Source organism: Protopterus annectens, chromosome 2.part1, assembly GCF_019279795.1.
Source record: "Protopterus annectens isolate FY-2018-M chromosome 2.part1, PAN1.0, whole genome shotgun sequence".
Lineage (NCBI taxonomy): Eukaryota > Metazoa > Chordata > Ceratodontiformes > Protopteridae > Protopterus > Protopterus annectens.
This window is the reverse complement of record NC_056729.1, coordinates 1,685,805,761-1,685,823,835: the sequence shown is the minus strand read 5'-3', so window position 1 is coordinate 1,685,823,835 and position 18,075 is coordinate 1,685,805,761. Positions and strand designations below refer to the sequence as shown.

The window sequence follows — 18,075 nt, the reverse complement described above, 5'->3', positions numbered from 1 at the left end:
GTAGTTCACAGCCGAGTTAAAAATGGAATATCCTTTATAAAACACACAAACAAGCGATCCTAGCTGAGTATAATGAACAGCATCAAAAACATTCCTTATTTATATATAATCAGGTTGTTTGGAGCGAGGGAGTAGTTACTGCGTTTTTCTGAGTCTTTGAAGGATACCACGGATTTCTCTTTTTGTAGCCAAAGGTGAAATCGCTGATATGCAGTGAAGAGGTACAAATAAGAGCTATGAAATTCTATGACTGTGGCAATAAAGGGGTGATCTACCTGGCTAAATGCAAACATTGTACTTCTTTTATGTCAGGAAAAATGAAAGCAACTTCACAAAAAGAATATATGAACATTCACCCAATATAAACAGGAAGGAGACTGATGTTCTTATAGACACATTAGAATGTAACACAGAAGGATATTTGTTTTACACCTTGGAACATGTACCAGTTGACCCTATCAGTGCGCCTTGGCAGTTAAGAAGTGAGGTCAGAGAACTTGCACCTGGCAAATAGGTCTGGATGCAGGAACACCACCAAGGCTAAATGACTATTTCCATTTGCAGCACTTTAAATGAGAGCTGCAAAGTTAGAATATATTTGGGAAACAGACTGATAGCTTTAACCACAACTTTATGCCATTGAGACATTTCTAAAAATATTTTTTATTTTAACTTTTATTTTGACAATTCACATTCCATAGAACTTTTTTTTACTTTGTATATTTCACTCTCCAGGTGCTGCGGTAGCGTTGTCGCCTCAGATGTTAGATGTTGCACGTTGGATTCTCAGTTAGAGCATCTTCTGTGTGTCGACATGCGTGAATGGGCGTTCCTTCGTTGAAGGTTGTGCGTTAGGCCCGGCAAGCCAGCATGTAAAAATCTACTGCCAATCATTAGCAGACCCGAGTTCCGCTGTGGCGACCCCTAACCGGGAAAAGCCGAAAGACAGTTTATATTTCACTCTCCATTATTTTAAATTATTTTTATCTGATGCCTTTAAACTTCAATTACCATGAATGTCGTATGACAATTTAACTACATAAATATGCATGTCTTTGGAAGTTGGTCTTAGTTCTGAAGAAGTCCTTTAGTTGGGCAACAGTGCTAAATAGGAACAAATGAATCTTGCTGCGATGCAGGAAACAGAGAACCACAAGTCGGCACTAAAGGTTAAATTCTTTTAATGCAAAATATTAAGTGCTTTCGTTCCCAAATAAAGCAACTTCATCAGAACAATAAAACCAAACTAATCGCATTAGTTTAAAAACTTTGTAGAAAACATCACGTAATTTGCCTAAACCAATTAAACACTTTATCCAAAAAAAATCCTAATAGTTGACATAACAACCAAATAATAGACAAATGATTGCCAGATTTTAATCAAATATTAAAACCTTAAACCAAGACGAAAAACTTAATCATAGTGTTTTGATTTTAAAATACAACAGAACATGTTTCTTTCAAGCCAGGATACATAGTTGCATTGAGAAGCAATGGCACCACAATTCACAGCTCTCAATATATTCCTCCACAAACCCACCCAGTGGGTCCAAAATTATTTGTTCCAAGACAAAAAATACAAATTCACATTCCATACGTGATTGGATATGTTTCGATGTATTGGCTGACCTGAAACTTTACATTAGGAAATTAAACTTGACACGGATTTCATTCTATCATTTATCTTATGTTTGTGCAGACAGAGTGCCTGTAACCCCCCCTGTCCTTCATTCTCTATAGATTTTTTGAGAAAATAGACATCATCTAGCTCAACCCAGTACTGTTGTATTCCACATCATCAGGGAAAGAGAACGTAGTCTATTTAATTAAATTAGTGGAACTACAAGTGTGAAAATCATGAAACTGGACAAACGGGGTGGGTTGGACATTGTGTGGAAAATTGATTACTCCAACCGTACAAATGCCCTGCTCATGGAAGACACTTATGAGGAAGTTTCATTAAATGAGATTAACATTTCCTATAGGAAGACTGTTTTTTTTTTTGTTGAATGATATGCTATTACAAGGACAAATCACTAATTATGAACTTGTGTTTATTGTTAATGACAGACCTATCTCACCCAGTATTGTCAGCAATCCCAAGATCCAAAAATCCATTTGTAATCCTCCTTTGTGTCCATTGTGGATGCTGCTAGGTCAAAGATATATTTTATAGCCAACTGTTTGGATATTACACTTAAACATGGCTTGGAACTTCTACCCCAGACTTGTAAGGATGCTTGCGATTTCCTTAATAAGATGGGAGCAGTACCTTTTATAAAAGATGGAATCTTTGTAACCATAGCTGTGAAAGACTCCATTATCCCCCATGATACTAGGCTACAACGGCTTCTGGAACGCATGAGTACGGTATTTGATTTTTTCCCTTTCAAGTTGAATACATTTACGGCAGTAATGGAGGTAGTGTAAGAAAACTATTTCATCAGTTTTGAAGGGCAATTGGTCAGACAAAGAACTGGAGTAGCAATGGGGGGCAGCCTGTGCCCCTACTTTTGCTTATTCTGTTATGGCCCATTGGGAGTCTTAGTATTTGTTTAATAGTGAATTTACCAATTCCTGGTGCATGTACACCAGGTTTTTGGATGACATCTTAATTTTCTGGATCAATTCCCAGAGGAGATTGTATGATTTTAATCACTACATCAACACCACCATTGAATTTTTAAAATTCACCTATGGTCTTGGTTTAAGGTTTAACAGTTGATTAAAATTTGGTTATTATGTCAACTAGTAGGACTCTTTTTTTTTTTGGATAAGGTGTTTAATTTAATTGCTTTACACATATCATGCGATGCTATCTACAAGGTTTTTAAACAAATGCAATTCGTTTTTATTGTTCTGATGAAGTTCCATTATTTGGGAATGAAAGCGCTTAACAATATTTTTTATTAAAATTATTTTCCTTTAGTGCTGGCTTGTGGTTCTTGGTTTTCTGCATTATAGCAACATTCATTCGTTTCCTGGTTTGTTCATAGATTAGTACTTGGCTAACTGCCCTTGCGAGCCATTTTAAGCCTAGACAATTATCCCTTGTGAGAGTCTAACCCTGAACCTTGTGTTTGTAAGGCAAACACCTTAGCCATTAAGCCACACTCCCAACCGTTCTTAAGCCACACTCCCAACCGTTCATCCTTGTTCATTGATTTGATGGTTTCTGAGAGTGTTAAACTGAATAAAACTTATTTTATTTATTTAACATTTGTTGACCGGGGAAATCCGACTAGGACAGAGCCCATTTTCAGTGGAGGTCCGGGAAAAACACTCCAGACATGTTTCTGGAATGTGGGAGGAAATCAGAGCACCCAGAGAGAACCCATGCAAATGCAGGGAGGACATGCAGACTCCACACAGAAGGCACCCCAGCCTACAATTGAACTGGAGAAGCTCATGCTGTGAGGTGACCATGTTAACTGCTGTACCATTGTGCCAGTTTCTACAGAATACTGCTTGTGATCCCAAGTATAACTTTCTTTGCTTTTTTTTTATACAGCTATGCTTTTCCCTACTGCTTTAGGTATTATAACATCCCAATAGTATTATAAGGTGGGAGGATAGCATAATGGTTAAGGTGTTTACCTTACAGACACAAGGTGCAGGGTTTGATTCTCACATGGGGTAATTGGCTAGGCTTGAAATGGCTCACAAGGGTAGTTAGCCTAGTACTAATCTATGAACCTATATTACCTATATTTCTAATACAGCAGTTATTTTTGCCATTCCATTTCCCATACCCACACATATACAAGCAAATCACAGATAATAGCCCACCTATATAAATTAGGATTTCCATCTCATGCTTGCTATCTGTCTCCTTCATCCTATTCTCAGGGCGCAACCACACTAACTGCAAAAACACATTTATTCACCCGGCTACAGTTGTTACCACTGCTCTGCCGCTAATTCCATACACCAAAACTCACCATCTAGCAGCCACATCCATTCAATTCAAAAACAACTTTACCCTACTTTGCAACATGCATCCCCTACTAAAACATATAACCCACTTCTGTTCTACCAAATTCAATGATGGTCCTTGGTACAATTAAAAGGGTATCATTTCTGTTCAATCCTCTGTCTACTACTGCAAAGAAACACTGATACAAACCCAAATCCATTCACTAAAGCATACAAACAATCTAATATCACCATCTTCACTTTCAAGTCCTGTCTACGAAATACAAGCAATCTAAAAAATACATTACAGCAAATGTAACCCGTTCTTACCGAACAAAAATGCAGAGGTAGTCGCTCTACAATCCTGCATTAAAGCAGATACTTCACCCTATAACCTGACTTCTTTAGGCGAGTATATGCCATCAATGGCAAACCAGCACAAAACTCTAAAAGGGATAAACTAATTCTTTATGGAAAATAGCCTACAAACTCAGCATAACTACCCAAGCCAACCAATTCAGACCATGACCTTAACTGTTTTTAGTAAACATATAATATACAAAAGGATATACTGTAAATGCTATTATACCCTACCCCAAATTTGACAAAATCTATCAAAAGCTTCTCATATAATTATCTAAAATAGACAAAAATCATCTGCCAACCTGTAAGGATACCAGTACATCTGCAAATATTATTACCACAATACTCAGCCATTTTCAGAGCAAGATACTCCCCTAAAAACCTGGCTGTGCAAGATACTCCCCTAAAAACCTGGCTATGCAAAGCTAAGCATAGCAGCTGCTTAACTAGGGATATACCAAGAGCTGAAGCCTGGTCACTTTGGAAAGCTGACAACTCTGAAGAATTCAGACAAACTTTCCTAACACTTCGGAATCTAGCCACACATTCCATGAGAAGACATAAAGGCACTTTCCTTCAAAAACAACAAACCACACATCTAAACCAACTCAAAAAGTTCTGGAGCTATGTTAATCAACTATAGAACAGATCCAAAAACAAAGCTACTTGCTGAAACACACTGCCCCACCACTGGCCCTTGATCAGAAGAATTCCTTAAAGTATTTACCCCCCATTAGCAGTTCACCAGTCAAGATTCTAATCCCACAACAGTCATTTTCCTTTTTATTACAGTAAAATCAAGCAACATAGAAAATTTGCTCAAAAGTATACCAAACAATGCCCCAGTGCACACTGACAACCTACACCCGTGGCTCATAAAAGGATGCAGAGACCATAAAGTTGAACAACTTAAACTATTTACAATGTGTCCCTATCCACACACACATTACCTGACATCTGGAAAACATTATAATTAAGCCCATAAATGTATTCCTAAACCTAGTTCCCTCTCAGAACCATTTAATTTCTCCCCACACTTGGTAAATTCCTTGAAAAGCTAGCATACACACAATAAACAGACTACACAACCACAGCTTTCAGTCAGGTAGAACACTCCCTTGTCTTATGCACCCTAACAGATGATATTTTAGCAAATTCGGACAAGTGACATTTAACTGGAGCAGTATTTACTGAACTCACCAAAGCCTTTGATCTAGTTGTTACTTGGTAATAGAATATGTACACAGGCAATACGACAGTTCCAAAACTTTCTCCATAAATGCAATCTTGCTATAAAGGTCAGCAGAAGCAGTTATAGCTATCCTTTGCCTTCTAAATGTATTCTTCAAGGCTCCATTCAAGTCCCCTCCTATTTACATTATATATTAATAATCCCCTCCCACAGATTATCTGAACATACCCAGCTTAATCTATGCAGGTAACATAGTCATATGCAGGTCTGCCCCATCACCCACAAAGAAAATAACGGCTACAGAAAGAGCTAAAATGAACTGCAGGCTCACATAACAGAAGAAAACTAACCTTAATTTGAAAAAAAAATCAAAGCAACGATCTTTGTACTGTTCCTTAAGGCTGTCACTGTTACCTGTTTTAGAGACTACACAAACATCCACCTATCAAGATCTCTGTCCAGAGCAGAAATTCAGCTTCCAAACTAATATTAAACAAATAAGACCTAAAGTCAAAAACATAACTTTCTGGCTATGGAAAATAACTTGAGCATCAACAGAAGCAAAGGCTAGGGAACCCTAACGGCTCAGTAAAATACAGACTGTCAAGCTAAACTAACCTCTAACCTTCTGCAAACAGCAAACCTTTTTTCACAATTTATTGTTCAAGCCTCACCAGATCAGAACAGCACTGTTGCTTGATTAAAAAAACAAAATTTCAAATGGCTTCCAGTTCAGCAGACATTCAGCCTTCTGCTATTTTAACCAACTTAAACAGAATTAATTCCCTCATTTTGCAAGAAAGCACAATAAGTGAAAAAATAAACAATTTGCACCCCCCCCACCAACAAACACGGACATCATTTGCTCTATTTTTAAATTTAAGACTTAACACACTTGAGATTTCATACCCCAACATAGGAAACATCAATAAGTACCTAGAATGCTGACCCAAACTCGGAACTCAACTTCTGACCCAAATTCAGAACTCAACTTCAAGAATATCATTGCCTCAAAACACAATATAGTTTTAAACATTCTAATTTGCCAAACCACATTAAAAAACAACTACTGACTAATTCGTACTAACCAGATGACTACTATCTGACTAATTCATATCAACCAGACGACTACTATCTGACTAATTCGTACTAACCAGATGACTACTAGCTGACTAATTCACACTAACTAGACTACTATCTGACTAATTCATACTAACCAGATGACTACTGGCTGACTAATTCACACTAACCAGACGACTACAAGCAGATTAATTCAAATGTCATCACTTCAGCACTGTTCTCTCTCATCTGCTATTTCACATTCTATGAAAATGTCACTCGCCTGGAACTTCAGCGTAGCCTACTACCTACTGCATAACCTTCAGACATCTATATTTCTTACAAACAGAATCTTACCACGCTTATGTGCAACTAACAGATTATTTAATAACTCTAAAATTTAATGTTATAACCTCTTTGTTGAACATGGGAAATAAATTGTTTACCTTTATGTTTGCACCACATATTGTTGCTATTTACTTCTTTATATCTTGCATATTTGATTTATTTCATTAATTTGCACCTATGTTACAATATCTTCTTTGCCCTGTTACTTTTCAAGGGATGAACCTGAAAGTGGTCCTTTGATGTCTTGTACCCTGGTTATCAAAGGTAAAGAAAGAAAAACAAAGTATGCAAACATTAACGAATAAAAACGATTAGCGCAGTTCTATATTATTTATACAATTTCTATAGCATTACGCTGTTTGGCACATATTCTTGTAGTAGAAACATTCGTATCATACACAATTGTTAGTAAATGATTTTTTAAAGAAGGAGAGGAACTATAAATGATATTAAATGCTTTAAGGAAAAATAATGTTAGGAATTGAGAACAGTGTTGCACCAATGACATTAGCATGCCTCGCAGTGATTGGTTCTCAGCTGTGTTGCTTTCTTTGTGGCTGGCTGTATGTTGTGTTCACTCCATCGTCTATGATTTTGCTAGGTACTCATTTCCTTATACATCCCAAAGGTATAATGTACATGACCTGGTGATCCTCCAACATTCCAGTATCTGTGCATATCACAAGCATCTGTGCAGCCTTTGACATACCCGCACCTTACCAGTTATTAGTTCTCTGCCTAGTGCCCGACAACTGCAAGGACAACCTCTGTCTCACCTTTAACCCTGAAATGGTTAAAGTGGGTAATCAGGAAAGGAATGTTGGGAAATGTGAAAATTTAGTATATCTTGACAACCAATGCTTATTTTGTTGACGCTTGGGCAGATGCGAACTGCTATAAGTTGGGGATGTGCGAAAAGAGGGGCATATATTCCACAAGCCATGATAAACAAATTTCAGTTTGTATTTTTAGCAATTCAGCTCAAACAAGCTGAAGAGCCAGGAGCTGATGGAGTCAACTAAGCAATAAGCAGCAACACAAAACAATGTTAAACTCATATATGCCGATATATTCTGATTGCATATTTTGTGTTACAAAAACTACTTCTTGATTCCTTCTCCTATAAAAATACATCTCAGAGTAAGCAATATGTGACAAATGGAGACTAAAAATGAAGGAAATCGATTAGATTATAGAGTAACAGCAGGACAGTCATACATCCTCTGAGGAAGGGCTTAGAAGTGAAAGTATTACAGCGAACAAAGCAATAGAAACTCAAGTGTTATACACTCTGAGGAAGGGCTTAGAAGTGATAAAGTATTACAGAGAAGAAAGCAATAGAAACTCTAAACAGTTCTTTAACAACAGACACTTCAATCCTTAACATAATAAAGGAACAGACAGACCCCCTTACTCTACCCCTAAATCAACGACTTCATGCCATGAAACATCCACTATTACACAAAGTAATTTGCTGTCTTTTTAATTAACCACTTAGCTTATGTTACTATGTATTGGCAAGTGCAGAGGACATGAAAAAATGCTTTACCTGTCCACGTTGTCTTATTGTCTATGTAGTTTGTTGTTGTGTCCACAAAGCAGCCTGAAGAGGAAGATGAACTCTCTTTTTTGAGAGAGATCTGGCTACGAAAACTGCCCCTCTCAATGACTGATCTCACATCTGAAAGAAGATTGAAAATAAATGTAAGACATTTCCCATTGTGTAACTGAACACACACACACACACACACACACACACACACACACACACACACACACACACACACACACACACATTAAGTGAAAATATATTGTACTACAATGGAAAACTCTGGAGGCAAGGAGACTCAAAGTTGATGAGGAAAACAGGGAGTTATGTGAGGGGTTATCAATATTTACTGCTGACAGAAATGCAAAACTGTGCTGTAGCATACACTGGACTGGCATGGTATGGAGAAGGCCATTAAGGTAGACATTTTCAAATGGACAAAGCAGGAAGAACAAAGGCAGGGTGTATTAAAATATTTAGCAGTACTGTATAAATCTGTCCTGATATATTTTTTTCTTGAACTCAAACTAAATAATCTTGAGTATTAAGGCATATTTAGAAAGATGGGATGAATTAAAATCCATCTTAATTGCAAGAACTTCTATCTTCCAAATGAACATTTTTGCCAAACGGATTTATATCTCCAACAATACCATTTTGTGTATTTTAAATTTGTAGAACAAAAAAATATTTTGCATTCTTTCTATGTGGTGGCAAAACTTTCAAGAATGGAATCAACAAACTTGTATATCTCAAGGGTAAATAGGGCCTCAACATTCCCCATATTAAACTAATAAAACTAATTAAAGTATATTGTGAAATCTGTCATTTTAAATTATTCAGTTTATAGGGCAACAATAAAAAGGCCCAGAGAGTCCCGAACTACTCAAGAAACACGATTAGTAAAATAAATCCAAAAATAGCAAATAATAGCATACAATCCATCACAGTTAAGCATTTTTGTCTCTGTTAGACCTCTTCAGAACTGTGAATGAAATCAAATACACCTAAGTTAAAATATGTGAATGAAGTCAGCTGATAAAAACACACCCTTATTAAGTCCCGGAGTTTAGATTTCTTGTTCTAGAATAAATTCATGTGGGGGTATATCCCGGGGATTGGAACAATAAGCTATTACATCATGAGATGTTTTGGCAGCTAAGATTAGAGTCCGGGACTTAATGATTTCATTTCCATAACAAGTGAGTTAAAAATGAGAGCAGCACGTATTTAAATGATTTTTTTTATTTGATTATTAATTTGGTTGCTAAATTTATTATGTGTGGTATTTATTGTTACAATCTACTTCGAGTTTGCAACGTTGTGGTAAAATGTATAGATGTGCCTTTAAGACAATACTGACGTATGATTGGCCTTTTTAAAGGGTGTGTTTTTATCAGATGACTTCATTCACATATTTCAAATTGGGTGTATTTGAGTTCATGCAGTTTTGAAGATGTCTAATGGAGCCAAAAGCACTTAACTGTGGTGGAGTGTATGCTATTATATGCTATTTTTTAATTTATTTTATTAAATGTGTTTCGTGAGTAGTTCGGGACCCTCTGGACCTTTTTACTGTTGATTTATTTAAAGGTTTCTGTTCCAGCGTTTATCTTGCATTGTGATTTTATAGGGCAGCCTTTTCCTCCTCACCCAATGAGATACCCTGGTGGGTTTCTATATTGGGGTACAATATTCAAAAGATCTGTATTAATACATTAACTAACATTTCTTAGTAGTTCCAATGCTATATTTTGTAAACTACCTATAACTACCTATACTTATTGTGATCAGACATCTACTAACAGAATCTCAAACTTATTTCAGAAATACGGACTACATATGAATTTAGTCTTTTTCAGCCTTTATTGGGTAGTCAAACATCACTAGTAACCTGGTGGAGTATTAATAGATTAACAGATTTTCTGAGAATAAGGAACAAGCAATTCTTACATATTACTAACACTCAAATGTTAAGTTCACTTTATGAAATGGGTAAATACTGGGGTCTAAAATCACATTATTTTAGAAAACTGAGGATAAACTTGGCATTAATAGCTATTGCAAAAACCTGCGGAAGGATCATTATTTGGAGTACCTCAGGGTTCAGTCCTGGGACCACTCTTGTTTGGCATCTACTTCTCTGAAGCACAGGCCAACACTAAGGGACTCTGGCTAACAAAGTTCGCAGATGACTGCAAACTGGGAACCATTATTGAATCCCCAAATGATAGGGATATTCTACAAAAGGGCCTTACAGAAACAGATGCCTGGTGCCGGAGTCATGGGCTCAAGCTTAATGCCAAGAAATGTATAGTTATCCCCTTTGGAAAAAACATGTGCCCATGAATTACCAAACGGGTGGCAGGACACTAAACATCGAAAGTGTGATGAGAGACTTAGGGACACAGGTGGACAGTGGTCTCACTTTCGATAACCATATCACCACAACAGTCAGGAAATCCTTCTATGTGGCACACCTCATCACTAAGGGCTTTTCATCCAGAAAAAAGGAGGTCATTGTCCCACTGTACTCATCCCTCATTAGACCCATTATAGAGTACAATGCCCGGTTTGGTAGGTACCTCACAAGACATCTGCAACAGCTGGAAAGGCCACAGAAATACCTCACTAAAAGAATCACAGGCCTAAAGCAGATGCCATATGCTGACCGTCTAAAAAAACTCCAGCTATACTCTGTGGCATATCGTCTACTCAGAGGCAATCTCTGCTTAACATACAAGGCCATGTCAAACCCTCAGCTGTTGGACATGCTCCACTTAAAGAAATCCCAATCTCTTAGAGCCACACACTCCAGGGATCTAAACCTTGTCATCACAATGAACAAAACAAGCTGGAAGGATAGGTTCCTGACCCAGAGACTCCCCATACACTGGAATAGACTGCCCATACATGTCAAGCAGAGTACCTCATTGGCCCTCTTCAAAAGGAACCTTGATGATTGGATGGGAGATAGGAAATTCACCCCGGGGATCATGTCAGTCGCCCTGTTAGACAGGGGTCCAGAGAAGTAAATATTGTGGGAAGAAATATCCAGGAATTATGGCTAGGCTTGTATAGGCCCCTAGGGCCGACAGCCTAGTACCAACCTATGAACCTATGTCCCAGAACTGTCTACAAACAGGAAAACATTTTACCTCATTAATTCAAGACTGTCCAAAGTATAACATAAACCCACTGTATCTTTTACATGCGATTCAGTCATTAACCTATCTACAGATTAATCTATTTACACGTCTAATAATTGAAATGACCAAATGAATTTGTGTGGGTAATGTACAGATGGGCGATGTTTGGCCATACGTTTACAAATACATGCCTTATAAACATTTTTGCAACAATATTTTATATTTCATTAGTTATACTACACCTCATTTCAATGAGTTATCAGAGTCCCCATTTTGGCTTTTTGTCTAAACAACTTAGCTCACTCATTACAGTAGTTTTAGAAGTGCTGTAAAATTAAAACATCTGGTTACATCTGTGATGTTCTTTAAAAATGTGGCATATTACATGCTGAGTAAAGCTGGTCTAAACGAGTTTTACATGCACCAATATTAAACTGGATAAATCTGATATAAATACCTGATTTATTGCTGCAATGTTTAAACTTTTGGCAAAATATCGGGTTAACGGCTCTTAACTCATTAAAGATTTGTACAATTGTTATACACAGCTCAGTTAAAGCTTGAATATTCCCTCAGAAACTTTGGAATATCAGTAAGACATTTAATATTTATGGACTAATCTTCCTAGGATTTGTAACTCATATCTGGGAATTTTCTTGGTTTCATGGTTATAAATGATCTCAATATTGTTATGGTTTCATTTATCACCGCCCTCACTTACTCACAAATTATTGTTTAACTATGTTTTGTTGAGTGGAAAATGCTTCAAGAAATCATTTGTTAAATATGTGAAATCATGGCAAGTGATTTACAATTACCAAAGTGAAAAGAAAAAAAGAGCTCAAGAAAAATGTTTAGTAAATTAAGAGTCATTAAGCAATCAAACCAGTTGCTAAGAAGCTAACATAAAATAAGGGAGCACTGTAGGGCAAATGTGAAGCGGTGATCTTCTGGCAGACTTTTTGAAAGATACAATATCATTCCATCTGCAGAGACTTCTTTGGAATGAGGAGGTCTAATGCCTCCAGAATGACCTGGTTAGGATTCAAACTACTGTCACTCCCAGCTGGGGCATCACCCAGAGATAACTACCAATACTCCAGATGTTGCTCAAGAAAGAGAACCAAGTGAACAACAATGGACTCCAGGAGGGTGGGTTTGGTGAAATTAAGGCACATACCTCTACGGGCAGGACCTCTACATTTATATGCTGTCTTGACACAGATTAGCTCCTCTGTTAAAGCACTAAGAGGAAAAAATAGAGACTATGTTGGAAACCTTCTCAGAGATATACAGGAGGGAAGCCATGAACCCACATGGAGGAGAAAATCAACTTCCGATTGAGGGATTCTATTGTTAGACATAAAAGTAAGGGAAGAAGATTATAGAGATTTAAAGCGCCAGTCTAGTACCATGGTCTGATGGGAGAGGGTGTCAGTCTTGGGACTGTGGAAACAGCTGAATGAGGATGATAACTAGATGTCATTGTCCATCTTGGGGCAAATATACTACAAATAAGCTAAAGGTACTGCAGCAGGAATTAAAAAAGTAGAAGACAGAAAAGTAAGATGGGAGATGAGCACTTTGGATTTAGATCAGGATGCAGCACTGCCCTTCCATCTTGTCTCCTAGATACATAAGATATCCAGCCTCCTAGGTATCCATCAGGTCACCCACTTCCAAGCTCCGTCCTGTCAGTGAACCAACACTGAGTGTGACAATTCTTAGTTCATGCTTGGCAGGTTGATTGGTAAGTCTAGTTTTTGCTCAACAGAGTTATCACAGGTAACCCAAGCTGGGCAAATGGACACCGCCTGGCCAGCAGCTTATTAACCCTGGGGTGTATATGCCCTGGGCATTATGGAGGGTGCACATTGGCCAACAGGGACACATACATGCTTCCCATCGTTAACATGGTTCCCTGGTTGTAGGCCAAGTCCTCAGCCCACTTACCACTGGCAAATACCCATGCCCATATGGTGACGTTACTACTCATGAACTCACCTAGAGCCATATTTTACACTATTGAGTGGCAAGCCCTGCAACAGCACGCAATCTGTGATCTGTGTTCTCCTATCATGAGGACAATGGGCACCACAGTAGATGCCCACAGAGGTTGGTTTATACAACACTTCCCCACATGGCACCATGTAGAGTCTGTGCTGCTGCCCACAGATCCATTCTTTTTCGTGAGTTTGAGACAGAAACATTCAACATGTTCTTTGGTGGTGGGAGGAACCCCACAGAAACAATGGGAGAGCACACAAACTCCAAACAGGCATTGGCCAGAGGTAAGATTGAACCTTATACCTTGTGAGTGGGAGGCAAAGACCTTAACCATTATGCCAACTGGTTTCACTGTGTGGATGCAGAGTAATCCCTTGAAAAGGAGAAAGGTAATCCCATTGTCAACTGCAGCCTATTTGAATGATTTTCAGAACCCAATGTATCTGAATTTACCTGGTGCCTGTAGGCAAGTGAAGACCTAGATTTTTAGGAAAGTTTTACTGGAATATCAGGTTGGGGAGGGTAAAAACATGAAGGTACACAGTGTTTTTTTTAAATCACTCTTGGTTTTGGGAGGACACTCCCTTCTTTTTTGAACATCCCTGCAATGGGATTCAGAAATTTGGCTTGCTTGTGCCTTGCTGGGATTGTTTATTCTGTTTCTTATAAAAGGACCACAAACTGGAATGAGAGATTCTATTATACTTTGGCATGGAGGGCTGAAATATTTTGTTATCCCTGAATTATCTTTCCACTTTCATCAACTCTTTAAGGACCTCAGAGGAAGGTCCAAATAATACATATTTAGCAAGTGGAGCATTTAGAAACTCAGCTGACACCCTCTGAAAAACTCTAAGAACATAACCATGGAAATCGCATCACTGACCCAGTGGGCAGATGCCCTAGAAGCAGCATTAGCAGTGTCAAAAGAGCATTTTAGGGAGTGTTTGGTTACCCGAGACACAGAAGATATTAAAGAATTCAAGAGATGCCTTAATCACTGAAGAAGGCAGGCCAGCAATTAACTTTATCAGATTATCAAAGAAAGCCAGCAGAAACTTAGCTATACAAGCCTGACAATTCACTATACTGAAGACGTCTTCCCAAACCTATCAGATAGGTTCATAGCTTCATACTAAGCTAACTGCCCTTGTGAGCCATTTTAAGCCTAGCCAATTATCCCTTGTGAGAGTCAAACCCTGCACCTTGTGTTTGTAAGGCAAACACCTTAACCATTATGCCACCCTCCCACCCCTTTACTTACCATGCTTTCCAGAAGTAGGGTTAGCTGCCATAAGGTTTTTGGCAGAAGACAAGTTTTGTCAGAGAAATTACTACAGGTTCTGATCTTGGGTTTGAAAAAAGAAATTTATGCATTTGGAGAATCTTGTTCAGTTTATCAGACTTTCTGGGGCAGGTGACTGACTGATAGGCAAATTGCTGGTTTCAAGGCATGCATCCTAAGGATAGTAAAACAGGAGAAACAGGTGGAGGATGAGGAAAATCCACTTGCAGCAAATCATACATTTGCTAGGACCCTGGTACTCTGCCCCCCTTCTGAAATAACTCCTTCCTGTTGGCAATAGTATCAGAAAAAGACAACTGTTTCGATGCGGAATATGAAGAAAAACTATCCTCATAGACAGATTTTTCATTCTGTGGAGTAAGAACCTGAAAAACAGTCCAACTCCAAGTGCTTTCCTTCAGACAGAGAATCAGAATTTTAGAGAAAGGAAATCATTTTCTTTTTAAAGGAAGGGAAGACTCAGAAATCAAAGACCGAAAGGCTTTAAATAAACCTTTATCAAAACCCAGCCAATCCTCATCTGTCCTAAATGACTGGGCACAGCTGAAGAAAAGTGTTTAATTTTATGCTTCCTTTTCCTGGGAGACACCTCAGCCCCCCCCCCCAAAAAAAAAGAATACCCCTGAAGAACTGTCCTTTCACTTTGTCAAGCACCTCACAGAGGTTCCACAAAGGAACACTGTCGGCTCCCTCATGAGTGGTTCTTACTTGTCTGAACAGGACAGCCAAATAGCTGCAGAGGATGCATATGCCACTCAGTCCCTAGTGGCTTCCCTACAAACAGCACCAAGAGGATCAAGAGAAACTGACCAGCAGGGTCTGATGAACCTGATATGGCTAAAACAGAGTCAGTCATTGGGGTCTAAGGAGACGAGGAAGCTGGAATCAAGACCGTAGCCACACATACAATGTTTCTCACCTTGTGAATCAGGAAGGAGGAGGAGCTGTGACCCAGGTCCATATATCTACCCAACAAAAGTGTCTGACAAGCAGACAGCAGAACTTTACAATAGCACTCTCCTCTCCAAAATAAAAAGTCCTGGTCTGAAGTAAATGTTTTTAGTGAGTCACCAAAATCACTAGTTTTTTCTCTCAACAATTTTTGACAGAAAAAGTAAAATATTTCTTCAAAAAATAGAGTAGTTCTCTGCCAAACATTGACAAAGCAATAGCCGACCATTGGTCCTTCAATGCCACAGCACAGTGCTCTTCGACTAAGAAAGTTCTGAGCGTTTGGCAACTTACCACTGACTTTATACCACTTTTCTTGAGCTGTACTGCAGTTAGGGTGCATGGAAGGTGCCCTAAAACTTTGGAAGCTGTCCAACTTAGCAGGATTATGTCCGGTGATGCTGTGGCTTCTGTAGCGGTGATCTAATGACGAACATGGCAGCATCTTCAGAAAATAATACATGTGAAAACTAGATGGTAATAACCCAACTGGCAACGTTGTCAGAGTTATCCACATAAGGTATACAAACGTCTTCTGGGCAGATCATGAGTTCAAGAAAAGTGGGTGAATTCGGGAACAAGAGAAAAATAATTTTGGTAAAATGACAGAGATTAAAAGATATGTGACTACATATTACACTCTGCAAGGTCTTCCATGCAATGCTCAAGAGCTTTTGCATTTGACCTTAAGTAACAGGAGGCTGACTGAAAGGGGTCATAATTGTTTTATTCAAGAGTTAAAGATAGACACTGCATTTAAACAGGTATCAGAAACACAGCACATACCTGTACACACACACACACACACACACACACACACCTGTGGAGTGCTGATGGCGACAGCTCTATGGCACAAAGGGAAGTAAGTAGACAGGTTGTAACTGCACAAGTGCACAACTTAATTTGAGAGCTTTTGAATCTATTCGACCACTAACACAAGCATGAAAGACAAGGATTACAGATGCCGTTTTCATTATGCTTTTCATAAAGGATGTGTGGATAACATCTTTGTTACCAGCACAGAGAACTTGCAAGCTATAACCTGTTCCCAGAGGAAAAGCACTAGAGCATGAAAAGTGCATTTTTTCCTTCAGCTGTGAATGTTAAATTCAGCTTTCTGTACAGCAACATGTCTGGCTATATCTGTGAAAATGATTAATCTGTATACGAGTTACTTTGATGCAGTGATGATTTTACGTTGTTACCAAGACAGCCTAGCCCACTGCAAATCTTGCTCAAGGCTATACATGATGCATATGCAATTGTTAGGCCAGTACTAAATGTCTCTGTGAAACACAATTGCACAGTGATACCACAGAATATTTAATACGTAGGTGCACTAAAAGAAACAGGCAGAATAAGGCAGCGGTTCGGTCTACACCCAAAATGTACTGCAATGTGAGTGGGTAAACAAAGACATGACTCTGCAGACTATGAAGGGGTGCTACCTACAAAATGTGCTCCTACCACATAAGCATCTTCTCAACCAGTCGCCTCCCACCTACCTCATCTGTTCTGTTTTCCCAGAAAAACACAGAATTTCACTTTATTTTATTCATTTTAAGTCCACTGGACACAAGTATCCCTTTTTAGAAGCAATACAGGAGAACCATTCTGGTTAAGTGACTTGTTCACTCATGCGGTAGGCAAATGGAGGTGAAAGGAAGCAAACCCTATACCCATTAGCTAAAGGATGTAACTCACAAATAGTAGAGCCATAGTCCTCTGTACTAAATAACACTCAGGAAGAAAATTTCCCCACTTACTGTAAAACAAAAGCATTCTTATCTCATGACGTCATGTCTCTGCCCCCCTTCGACAGAAAGGCAGGAACAGTAGAGATAATCTCATTTCATACAGCACCCCACTCCACCCACCCCAAAAGAACCAGCCATGCAGGCTTGCTTGCTGTGGGTGCTATCCTTATGATATTACATGTACTCCACAGAGAACTTGAGGTTCTGGAGACTTTTTTTTTAAGAAACTGTTTAAATCTTGAGTAATTAAAGACACACTGTTGTTAACAGAACAGCTAAATTCCTGATAATTCTCTAGTGGCACTTTTCCTTTTTTATTTTATACTTAGCCAGGTAACTGAAGTGGTTCAAAGAGCCTCAATTTATTTATTTAATGAACGCATTTATTTTACTATTTGGTAACTGGGTAGGTGGATTGGTCGACAAGACCTTTTCAGCGAAACCTGAAATACAGATTATTTACACAGAAACAAATATCA

At 38.5% G+C, this 18,075-nt stretch overlaps 1 protein-coding gene across 1 annotated transcript in view; it reads right to left on the bottom strand.

The window, feature by feature from the left end:
* TMEM201 (transmembrane protein 201) overlaps window positions 1–18,075 on the bottom strand; it is a 1,168,219-nt gene that overhangs the window by 71,447 nt on the left and 1,078,697 nt on the right. The window contains exon 10 of the mRNA XM_044063116.1: window positions 8,427–8,558. Within this exon, the coding sequence (XP_043919051.1) occupies window positions 8,427–8,558 (132 nt within the window). The remainder of the gene's footprint in view (window positions 1–8,426; window positions 8,559–18,075) is intronic.